Below are 12,405 nucleotides of genomic sequence, written 5' to 3'. Positions count from 1 at the left end.
AAACATGTTTTTGCTACTCTCACAGACCAACTGCTGTAATATAGTAGTGAGTCAACCACTCATATTTCATGAAAGCTTAAGATTTACTCTTGCCAGCACCTGCTACATAGTAGGGCTTCCAAAAAAGCAGTTTATATTTATGAGATAAACAGGAAATCACATGTTTTACCTAACTGCTGTGAATGAAATGAACAGAAAAGGAACTGGTAAACGGTTTCTGGTGATCACATGTGTGTGCCTCGATGTAAACGTGGTAGATTGCTATCAGTGTCTTGGTTTCTGTTCATGTTTCCTGTGACGTGCTGGATTACTTGGGTGTAATTATACTGCAAACTCCGGTGAGATAAGAACTATTGCAGTAGTTTTTGCCATAGAGAGGATTTTGGGCTTGAAGAAATGATGAAAATAACATTTTGTCACTAATACCATAACTGTTATTCTTTACTTTTCATAGTGTGACACATAAATCCAAAACGCTTTTTTTGTGGACTTTTTTAGATGCTCAAGAAACTTATTCAACTTCAAAGTGATGCTCAAACCTTTGAAGGATTGAGGGTAAAATGCTGAGCAGTATCCTCACAGGTCATTTCTCTTTTCTCAGCATTTCTAGTGCTTCTATTAGTTATTTCATAAACTGGCTTGTATGGATGTTTAAACTCATTTCTATAATGTGTTCAAATGTTAATTTATTTTATTTTCTGTTAGATACTTGAAGCATTTTTCATTATGTTCCCAGTCTTTTCTCCTTCCTCTCAGTATCTCCCTCTCATTGATATAGCATCTGTACTTCACCACACATTCGCTCATTGTGTATGTGTGTGTGTGTGTGTGTGTGTGTCAGTGTGGTCCACATGCCGGCTGGTCTGATGTCCTTATCTGCCCAACAACCATATTGTCACCCAATTCCCCTCTTTCTCTCTCTCTCTAACTCTCCCCGGGTCTCACACACAATGCACCTGTTAAAAGGGCGTTGAGACAAACTGACAGAGGATTTAGTTTCAGCTTCACTTTCACCACAGCAGCCACTAGAGGAACTCACAAACACACACACACACACACACACACACACACACACACACACACACACACACACACACACACTCTTTCCCCCTTTCCTGTTTTACACACATTCACTCAGTTACAGATTAAGACACCCTGGAGCAAACGGGGGTCATTAACCCCTAGATCTTTGCACAGCAGTTAATGATTTGCCCTCATCCCACTGTGCGCATGAATGTGTATGTGTACAAACAACAATGTTAAGTACACACACTAAATCAATGCCAGGCTATAATTTTGGGGACATTTAAACGAGGCCACAGTGGACTTGTGTACCTCAGTGTATGCCATTTGGTTTGGCCTTATTGTTGTATTCTTAACGCATGTTTAACTTGACGTCAGTGTAATGCTGTTTGTCATGTTGCCCAGCAAGCACCTGCCAGACTTGGAAAGGGCTCCCCTCTTGTGGCATCTCATCAATTTTCCCATTAAAGATTTGTTTTGTGGGGCATTGAGGGCCGGTCTTAACTGCAAGTTCTTGACCTTAATGTCTGCTTTGTAAAGGACTTTTGACAACCTGTTTAAGAAAGTTAATTGTTTTTTAACACAATTTGAATAGGGGTGTGAATCTCTCGGTATCTCACGATTTGATTCGATTTCAATTCTTGATATGATTCGAACTCTATTCTCGATTCAGTACATGGTTAAAACATCAGTCCAGAACGTCCCCTAGGCGTTCGTTAGGTTGAGATCTGAGGCTGTACTTCTTAAACTGCTTCAAGTGAAGTAAGGAAAAGATGAAAGTATTGCTCCTCATCCTAGACGGGAAAATAAACTATTTTTGAAGCTGCTTTTGAAATTTAGAAGCTCTTTAATGAAAGATAGCTCTATAGGTCTCTTAAATAATAATATATTTTCTTGTCTTACTCTACTATTTGCTGCTGCTGCTTTATTTTAAACAGTTGGCTTCAAATGCACATTTGATAGGTTACTATATACACGGGGGCGTATGATTCACATCATTCTCATCTAAACACTCAATAGTTCCTTATGCCTGATATTGACACATGTGTTTTCAAATCTCTCTCGCTCTCTCGCTCTCTCGCTCTGTCTCTCTCTCGCTCTCGCTCTCTCTCTCTCTCTCTCTCTCTCTCTCTCTCTCTCTCTCTCTCTCTCTCTCTCTCTCTCTCTCTCTCTCTCTCTCAAATGATGACTTAAAAAAAGAGGAATTTCAACTGCAGAAGAGAAACAAAAGCATGTTGCTGTTTCATGTTACATAGCCCGAAGGCTCAAATGTCTTATTAATGTGAATATTTAATAATCAAACAGTAGCATGAAGCTAGGTTTTCTGGCAGTTTTTGGAAGTTGCATATTAGAATTTGACTTTATTTTATCATGTTTTAATCTGCACATTCACTACAAGCACATCATTATTCATTCTGACATTGGTGTACTTATGTTTGTGCCAGAGCGTGAGTCATTGTATTCCCTGCTTCTATGTGTTAGCATGCTGTAACACAGTTAGCTGTCCTGCTGACAGGAAACAGTTGCGTGTGTGTGTGTGTGTGTGTGTGTGTTTATGTGCTGTTTGTCATTAGTGAAGACAATACTGTTATTAGTTCAGTGCCTGAGGCAGATCAATAGGCTGAGAGGAAAGGTGGAGCAGGGGGACAGCAGAGAATAAGAATGAATTGAAGAGGGAGAGAAGATGTGATTATCAACAGCTCTCACGCAGCCTTTCTGTACAAAATAATCTCATCCTCGGCCTGTGAGTTTGCAGGCTCTAGAGATGAGAGGAGGTGTGTATGTACTTAAGATCTTCCTGCTAGATTGGACTTGATGTCGGTGCCCTAAAAAAACGCTGCACCTTGAACACAGAGCCAATTAGCATATGGATATTGTGTGTCTGAAATAGCTTCAGCCACCAGATCCTAATAACAGTGGTCAGCCCAGAAAATCCTGAGCAGTTAATCCAATTAGAGTCAACACATAGGGATCCTGAGCAATGAATCCAATAAGAGTTAACACACAGGGAATGTTTAGTAGTTTGAGTCCACACATATATTACACTCAATTAGAGAGCAACACGCCTCGGCCCAGAGACTTTTCTTTCAAATCACTTTCTCAGAACGAGGAACGTTTTACAAATATACAACTTCCACTGATCAAAAATTCATAAAAGAAAGAGTCATAATTGACCTTGTTTGCAGGTTGAGGTGTTGTGTTTTACAGACGGCTCTTTTACTATGGTGGTCAATGGGGAAAATGCTTTACGGGCCGCGGGGAGATTTTCCACCGCAATACTGCGAGGGGCCACTGGGCAAACTTGGGAGCAAGCCTGATCGGTGGCGCCAAATCCAGGTCTTATTATGCATCCATGAGATAGCCTAAAGAATGTCTTCTTTGTGTGGCACAGCTAGAAACATGTGTTCTGTCAGCATGGGAGCAGGACTGGCACTACTAGCTAGCGTGATGAATACTTAACCCTTCACCCTCTGTCTGCTTAAACCATAACACACTAGCTTTGGCGATGAGTTTGTCTTGACAAGTGAACACATCCTCTCCATTGTTCTCTTGGAAGTATCCGTCTTATAAGTGTCATAATGTCATCAAAACCTTGTCAGTACTGAAAAACTGCCTGGTGTGTTATTTACTTGTACCAGGACTTGTTTTGCGTTATTGCTAATTTAGGCAGCACGCTGTCTTTATTAGTACATAGTATATCTTTTCAATATCAACTGTATTGTCGGTGTTACTAACTCAGAACACTCTTTAAACTCTTAAACTCCATGTATGTTTATACACAATATAAGAGGCTACTTTTATAATTATAATAATAATTACTTTTTAAACATCCTTGACTCACCCAGACCGGTTTTTCCCCTGATGAGATCAAACAACTTTATCATTCTTATTAGTTCATGAAGTTTGGTAACCGCATGACATTCCAGCATAGCAACACCCACCTTCACATAAACATATATTATGAGTTATGGGCTGTATGCTAACGTGCACGATGTTGAGTGTTTAGTTGGCCACATGCTTTTTCCGATGTAGAAAAGCTGTAACTATGTTACGGGTTAAATGATCTCTATATGTAAAATGTCATAATGTCATTTATCTACCCTTTTTTTTGGATATTCAGTAAATCTTCCGTCTCTTTTTTTCTGTCTTTCGTGACGAGAGAGTAGCGTCTTTCTGCCGGCGTGATGTTAACATCCTTGAACAGATCTTGGATCAGCTTCAGTCATCGTGTGTTGCAATGCAGCTTGTGAAGTGAAATAATAGTATTTGAATATATCTCTTAATGTGACATGCATATAGGAGTTGTAATTAGCAGGCTCACTAGCTTTAATTAGTGGGTTTAAATTGAGAAAATATTTCACTTGCTGTCAGTGTGTGATGTGTGTGTGTGTGTGTGTGTGTGTGTGTGTGTGTGTGTGTGTGTGTGTGTGTGTGTGTGTGTGTGTGTGTGTGTGTGTGTGTGTGTGTGCTTAAAAGAAGGCCACATGAAAATAGACATGTTTGAACTCATGATGTCTACCTGCCAGTAAGTTACGCTACACAATCTGAATAAAAGAATTGCCCCCCCCATGGGAGTGTTCACAGCCGTGCCTTTTGTAGTGTTCATGGCTGTTACTATGCACCTGCTCACACTTGTGCATGTGCTGTTTTGAAAATTCAAAGTCAATATGAGCATTTATTTCACCACCTATTTTATTTCTTGACATCCTTCGTCAGTTTCTCCTGATGTGCGTTTAGTGTACCTCTTCGGGCAACACTCTGTAGTAAAGTGGACCCACTTAATTGCACTAAATTGTTATATAAAGAGTGTGGCTGTTAACATTAGGCGCAACCAATTGCAGACGCCTCCCATTGGTTGTTAGTTTGCCCGCTGAAAATGCTGTTCATCTTTAGGGCCTTTCCTGATACTAGCGCTGCAATGATGGGTCAAAAAATGCATCAACGTTTATAATTAATATCACTTAGCAAGCTAAATGCCTCAGGTGGCAATTTCACATCACAATTTTACAATTTGTAGAATGTTTGGACTGCTGGATGGACAAAACAAGTAATTAAAGATGGCTCTAAGTGTGCTTACTAAGTATTCTCTAACATTTTATAGACTTAATTATATATCAGTTGCTTTAAAAACCCAGCAACTTGTGGACAGAGTTGTCGGTGTGTACATCCTCCACTGGATCTTGTGATGTTCTTTTTTTTTTTAAGGTATTAAAAACGCATTCATGTTTTATTGAACCTCACTGAAGCTTCTCTTGCTCCTATCCTTGTACAGTGCCGTGGCTGTGAGACAGGTGGGGCGGCGAAGCAGCACATTTCCAGACCTGTTTCATGCTTGAGTGAATCCCTAAATTGCTCGTTTATTGACTGGTTTACTGGCTTTCTTAATGTTGGTTTCCAGGGCAACAGGTCACACTGACTCGTTGACGTACTGGTTTACTGCCTGCTCTGGTCATTTGCCTTTTGAAACTGATCACAGTGAATTGTTGTTATTCTCAGCGAGCGTGTGTCCTGGAATGAGCTAACTAACAGTGAGTCAGCAGCAGTAACAGAATTAACGGCTCCACACGCACGCACGCACGCACGCGCACAAAAACCGTTGCACACATGCATGTATATGCTTGCAGCAGGATGTGGGTACTGAGAGAGAGAGTGCATTGTACAGTAATATGATCCCACTGCAGAGAGCTGTGCTGAACGCTCGTGTATATGGTTTACTACATTCAGATGTACACAACGTGCATTCACCACATGTACGCTTTAGGTTACAGTGTAGTGCCAGTAAGAGCCTATAAATGACGAGGGCAGACTGCCATTGTGTGTGTGAACAGAGTTTCTGTGTAGGTGGAGGATAAAGGGTTTTAGTGCGTCTAATCCAGAGGCAGGTTGTTGAAAGCTTGAGAACGGTGCAATGTAACCTGGATTAGCAGGACAGACAATTGCGAGCTGGAGGAGGAGCCACTGAGACTGAAATGAGTGTATGGGTGTTCGATTGGAAACAAGTGCTCACGCTGCTATCAGGGCCCCCCCAGCTGGCACCAGATTAAAATAAGAGGAAACTTCAATGATTCCTCCTGGGGGAATTGGGTAGTTTGAACAGCAGATAATGAGACTCAGCAGAGGAGAATGTCCCCTTTCACAGGGAATTGACTAATATTTGGGTTTTGTTATTTAGTTTAAATGAGCCAATCTATCAGCCACACCAATCGTGATTGGCCGGCAGACGTTTTGAGTAGGTAATTTGACAGATAATATGGTAACACATGTTGTCCTCGTGTTATTTATTGATTGCAATTTGGTGTTGAACTGTGCAAATAAATGAGTCATTCATTTCAGAGCTTCAGGCCTAAACTGCTGCTTCTGGGATTGGATTTCTTGAGATCGAGTATTTAGGGGAGACGGATGAAGTAGTGAGAATCGGATCTGCGATATTGAGCATGGGTGCTCACAGTTATTATTGTAATGTATGAAAGGAGTTGCATCATTAGAGCTATGGATTATACAACAGTGATGGGTGACGCCAAGGGGCTTGATTTACATGTCATTAGGTGAGATGAATTACTTTGGGATAAACATTGTGAAGAATACTGATGTAAATAGCACATTTTATCGAGACATCAGCTGTATATGCAACGTCAACATGACTTTAATCGATGAGTCAAGTGACAGAACATTTATCTGGAACTATTTTTATAATTAATTTATCGGTTAACAACTTTTTGAAAGTAAAAATGAAAGCTTTTTTCAAATTTGCTTGTTTTTTAAAATGTGATTGGCGCTTTCTTTTAACCATTCTTCTGACATTTTATGAACTTAATGATAAGTGATTAATCGAGAAAATAATCATCACATATTTAATAACGGAAAATATAATTTTCTTATGTATGTTAGTCGATAAATAACCGGGGAAGTTTAGAAACTGTGTTCATTACATAGGATTCTTATCAAAGAATTTATATTTATATAATGTGTTTTTATACAAAATAAAAAAAGGTATATGTATAGAGACCAATATGTCATTATTTATTTTCTTAAATATTGGTATTACCCTCGGAAAATCCAGTATCATTTAACCAAATAAATAACCCACCATTTGGGTTTGAACATGACTTAATTATTTTCGTTACAACTAAGATTTGATTGTCCTTAATTTCTCATCTTCTCCTCTCTCTCCCCCCCCCCCTCCTCCTCCTCCTCCCGGTCAGATGATGAAACACGCGTGGGACAGCTACAGGCGCTACGCCTGGGGTTCCAATGAGCTCAGGCCCGTCTCCAAGCAAGGCCACTCCAGCAATCTATTCGGTGAGTGACACACACACACACACACACACACACACACACACACACACACACACACACACACACACACACACGATCGATTGATCGCCTGTCCCTGCCACCAGCAGCCTTGGCCTTTACATTAGCAGCCAAAATGTCAACTTCATAATATTTAGATTCTGTTTTTCTACTTGCCGTGTGTGTGTGTGTGTGTGTGTGTGTGTGTGTGTGTGTGTGTGTGTGTGTGTGTGTGTGTGTGTGTGTGTGTGTGTGTGTGGCAAATTAAACTAGGATAATAACTGCATCTAAAAGTCCTTTCTTATCCCTCTAGCCACACACACGACATGTTGCTCCTCGTGCTGTCTCTTTGTGTTTAGTTGGCTGAGATCGTTGGCTTGAAAGCTGGACTCGGATAATTGACGTCAAAGTAAACATGAAGCTTAAATGAGAGGAGGCCACAGATCTGCTATGACTGCACATGAGCCAATGGCAGAAGGTTTTTTCTCCTAATTGTGCGACGGTATAAAGGGACCAGAGACTTGAAAGTATTGAGTTAAAACTGTAATCATTTTAAAAAGCAGTCCCGAAACTGATATTTTTGATGCAGTTGTAGTTTAATAGAGAAGGTGGACACAATCTTGTGACTAATATAATAATAGTCCAAAACATGTTTTCTTTATTGAAACCATTTTTTGCAGGTTTTGTTTGTGTGTGTACTCCACTCCAAGTGTTTGTACACATAATGAATACTGTAATTTATTCTGACTGATTGGATTAATGAGAGCGGGAATTGGATTTTATTTAAGATCTCTCTCTTGACCTAATTCTGTGTGTGTGTGTGTGTGTGTGTGTGTGTGTGTGTGTGTGTGTGTGTGTGTGTGTGTGTGTGTGTGTGTGTGTGTGTGTGTGTGTGTGTGTGTGTGTGTGTGTGTGTGTGTGTGTGTGTGTGTGTGTGTGTGTGTGTGTGTGTAGAGTAGTGCCATTGCTGCTCTTTACTAGATACGATGGCATTCATGTGTGAAAGAGGTGGCTGTGCCTCCGCTGCCGATAAGAGCAATCTCTTAACACCAAAAATACACTCATGTTCGATATAGTTTGAAGTTTCTCTCAGTTTTTAATTATTTTATGTCAAAGTGCAGGTCTGTGTCAGTGAAAACAGCATTTTCTTTTCTTTCTTTCTCGATAATTTAAAACAAACTGCCTGTAATTAGGAGTGAAAGGAAGTTGGTTTAAAATGAGTGTAAATTGGTTATTTCTTTAAAAGCGTAAAAAGGCTGTAAACACATAACTGACACACTCACCTTATAGTTAACGTATCAGTAAACAGTCGTCCAGCAGAGGCGTGTTTCAGCCCTTCACTCTTCTTTGAGGTCTGTTTGATTGACTCCTGAGGGAATTATCTGGCTCTTAAGCTGCTAAATGCTCCATTATGTTCATCAGCTCGTTGTCTGTCTTCAGTTTGGTGCCTGGCTGGTAGCATACAGTGGCTTTCTCACAGCGTTTCCGTTAAACAGCTGCTTAGCTGGTTATAGTGAACCAGTGGGCCGTTAAACCAAAACAAAGACCTGAAAGACTATAAAACACATTTTAGAGCATAAGAAACTGCAGGGATGGATGATCCTAACTACAAATAACCACAGTTCACAGGACACAAAGTGATTTAACTTATTGGTAATATGAAAATATGGATTAGTGCTGGTTATGTAAATGTTTTATATGCATGCACTTTTTCTAATGCATCTACTAACAACTACTAAACTTAAACATGGCACACACATGAGGAGCACAACGCCACTTCTCCTTCACTCGCTATTTGTTTGAAGTGTCACATCAACAAACGTAAACATACATTGTCTAATTAGGTCTGTGATTGGCTGCTGTTGAAAGTATTTTGTTGAGTTTTCTGTCTAAATATAGCAGTCTTGCATCTAACATTAGTCCTTTAATGCAGTTTTCACTGCATAAAAAGGCAAAGAGCAGACTTCAGAGTTATTTCTGAACATCATATCGTTTAAGTGTTTCTGTGTCTTTCATCATCGGTACAACAGAGTTTGCATTATTTGTGTCAAGGTACTATAGCTGAGCTGTTTCTACGCGTATGTTTCTGTAACAAAATCAAAAGGATGACAGCACTTTGAGCATAGATACGAAGGTGTTACGAAGAATGTTTGAAGCCGCAGACTCAGGTCCGGACTGTTTTGTTCAGTTTAAGAAGTAAGATGACTCTTCTGATGTTTTGGGTCCCAGCTCTCTCTTTTTAAAGCTTTACCTGTCAAAAACAGATTGTCAGGCCACCAGTATACTACACACACACACACACACACACACACACACACACACACACACACACACACACACACACACACACACAGACGAGACGATATTTGCTGGTACATTGTGGGAAATACAATTTTAATTTCATCTTGTCTCATAAAATGTAATGGTAGCTTGTCGCATGTAAAAGGCCCTATATTGTAATATTGAAAAAGAGTGTTTTCATTGAAGTACCTTTCATTGAGTCAGTCTTCACCCTGGGGAACATGCCAAAGAACCCACTAAGTCGATTCCGTTATACAGTGAGGAAGATTCACCGGCTCATTTTTAATGATTTCCTTCTGATGTTTAATGAGGAAATTCAATCAGCTTTGTGTAAATTCCATCCACTGTTTCATTACCCGAATTTATCATACGTAAATGCAGGAAGAAAGAAGAAAGCAGCTGTGTGAATACTAATTGTCAGATTAGCCTGTTCAGCGCTCTGTGTTAGTGTTGCTCTCTGTTTCCTTGTCTCTATCCATCCCGTGTCTCTGCTGTAGAAAAGTAAATAGGTTTTAGTCGGCTGCTCAAGCAGACCTACTTCCATCAGTAAATAAGACAGCTTGGCCCCGGGGCCTTGTCACAGCCGTTTCCAACTACTATAGAACATGATGTATGATGATAATATTAGCCTGACCTGGAATATTATGCAATGAAGCCACTTTGCATACCGGCGGCTATTTCCCTGATACACAGTAACCTGGATTGCTGGTTCAAATTGGCCTGGGAAATTGAAAATGTAAAACTTTGTTAGCTGTAACAAACCAAATGAACATGTTAATATTACTAGACCTACTCCATGCCCTCAGAAGGCAATGGTTATATAAATAAAAACAAATACAAATCAAACAAGTTGCATTTTAAATAAAGGATTCAGGAAGACATGACACACACATGACAGCACTTTCCTGGGTTTACGTCACCACATGAATCATTAGACATTCTTTGCTTTATTTTTTCTAATTCTTTAAAAGTAAGTGTGTTACATAAGTTAGACAACTGGAAGGGGAAGTGAAACTATCAGCTGCTTGTTTTATTTTGCTCTATCGACAAGCTTTCCAACCTTGGGGTTGTAAAAAACCTTTCAGCTTTTCTCAATTATTCAATGAATCGTTCCCTGTAAAATGTCCATGACGGCTTCCTAAAGCACAAGAGGACATCTTCAAATAGCTTGTTCAGTCCGACCAACAGCCCAAAACTCAGATATATTCTGTTTATTATCTCTAAAGACAAAGGAAAGCAGCAAATCCTCAAACATTGAGACGCTGGAACGAGGAATGTTTGCCGGTTATTACAACAAATAATCTGTAGTAAATATTATATTCAGTACTCTTAAATCAAAACGTGTATTTTGCATCTATATGGTCTTCAAAATATACAAATACAAAAAATACCAGACTCTCTCTTAACTTGAAATACTAATGACAACTTCTGGGGCCTACGTTATGATCAAACCGGGTCAGAAAGTGAGTGAATCAGTCGCCTCTGTGGTCATTCCCTGAAGGAATACAACTTCTTGTCCTCAGACGCCAGCTGTGCTGTCAGCTGCTTCCCTCGCGTGTTTGGCTGGATAGTGCACCAACTCGGTTTCAATGTACTGTAATGTGGCACCATGTTCTCTGGTTTGTAGTACGACATTTCTCTGCTTATAAATCTGAAGACAGTTACTGCTTTTAACTGACGAACACTACCAGCCATAGATCTTCCCAAAATGTTGGCAGGCAACTGTGTATATCTTCTCAACCTACTACTTTGGCAGACTACCAACCATGATTTGGGTATGTTTTATCAAACAATATTACAAAATATGTTGTTTTTCCCAACACCAAACGCTTAAAGAGCAAAGAGCAAGAGATATGAGCAACATGCCGTCTGCTTGTAATCTTGTATTAGCATCGACAATGTACAATCAGTGTCCAATTTAATCGCTGTGCTCATATCTTTCATAAATGTAAGCTGCTCTGCTCTCAAGACAGTGAGTCTTGTATCTAAATACAGCGTTAGAGGGAAGTGTATTATCCCACAGATTGTTCAAAAGGTCAAAATGCTGATTAAGTGACTCTAGATGTGCAACACATTTATAATAGCAAATGAGGAGAGGAGTTTGTCCTGAGAAATAACAAAGGCCCTGAATACATACTTAATCTTTTTACTTTTAACGATGGGGTCCTACACAAACACAGGATTTTCCAACAAAGTTTGGACAGTTTTTGTTGTTTTCACATGAGAGCTTCCTGGAGTTGTGTTTTCTCCTCCGTGCACCAATCAGGTTTCAGCAACATTTGAACATGTGAGATCATTTGCATATCCTGCGAGCAAATCACACCCACACAGTCCTGATGAAGAACGTTATCGGAATCTTTGAGTTTTAAACTCTTGATACATTTCCAAACTTTCCCTCTTACAAATCTTTATCAATGACGGTGTAATTATAATACTGTTACTGTATTTTATTCTGTTTAATTGTGTACTCGCCCCGTCGTGGGACTAATAAAGGATTTCTGATTGTTACCCATTTAGTAATATTTTTAATATTTTATTTCACATGACGTGACATTAAAAACAATGAGTTCAGGGGCTTTAACATAATGTAACAACACTTCTATATTTATTTGATGTAGACTGTTATTCTGAAGGACCTTCAGAAATATAGCTCACCTTTTTAAAAAGTTACAATATTGATAAACAGTCGTCTCAAACACTGACTATGAACTCAATATATATTGTTATCATCCTAAGTATTAACGACATAGGGCTTGGTTTTAAATCAAAATGACATTCAATAACCGT

At 39.5% G+C, this 12,405-nt stretch overlaps 1 protein-coding gene across 1 annotated transcript in view; it reads left to right on the top strand.

The window, feature by feature from the left end:
- The window catches only part of man1a1 (mannosidase, alpha, class 1A, member 1), a 106,493-nt gene that overhangs the window by 23,605 nt on the left and 70,483 nt on the right, over positions 1–12,405 (top strand). The window contains exon 2 of the mRNA XM_029462818.1: positions 7,227–7,323. Within this exon, the coding sequence (XP_029318678.1) occupies positions 7,227–7,323 (97 nt within the window). The remainder of the gene's footprint in view (positions 1–7,226; positions 7,324–12,405) is intronic.

The sequence above is a fragment of the Cottoperca gobio genome, chromosome 24 (assembly GCF_900634415.1).
Source record: "Cottoperca gobio chromosome 24, fCotGob3.1, whole genome shotgun sequence".
NCBI classification, from domain to species: Eukaryota; Metazoa; Chordata; class Actinopteri; order Perciformes; family Bovichtidae; genus Cottoperca; species Cottoperca gobio.
This window is presented reverse-complemented; position numbering and strand designations above follow the sequence as displayed.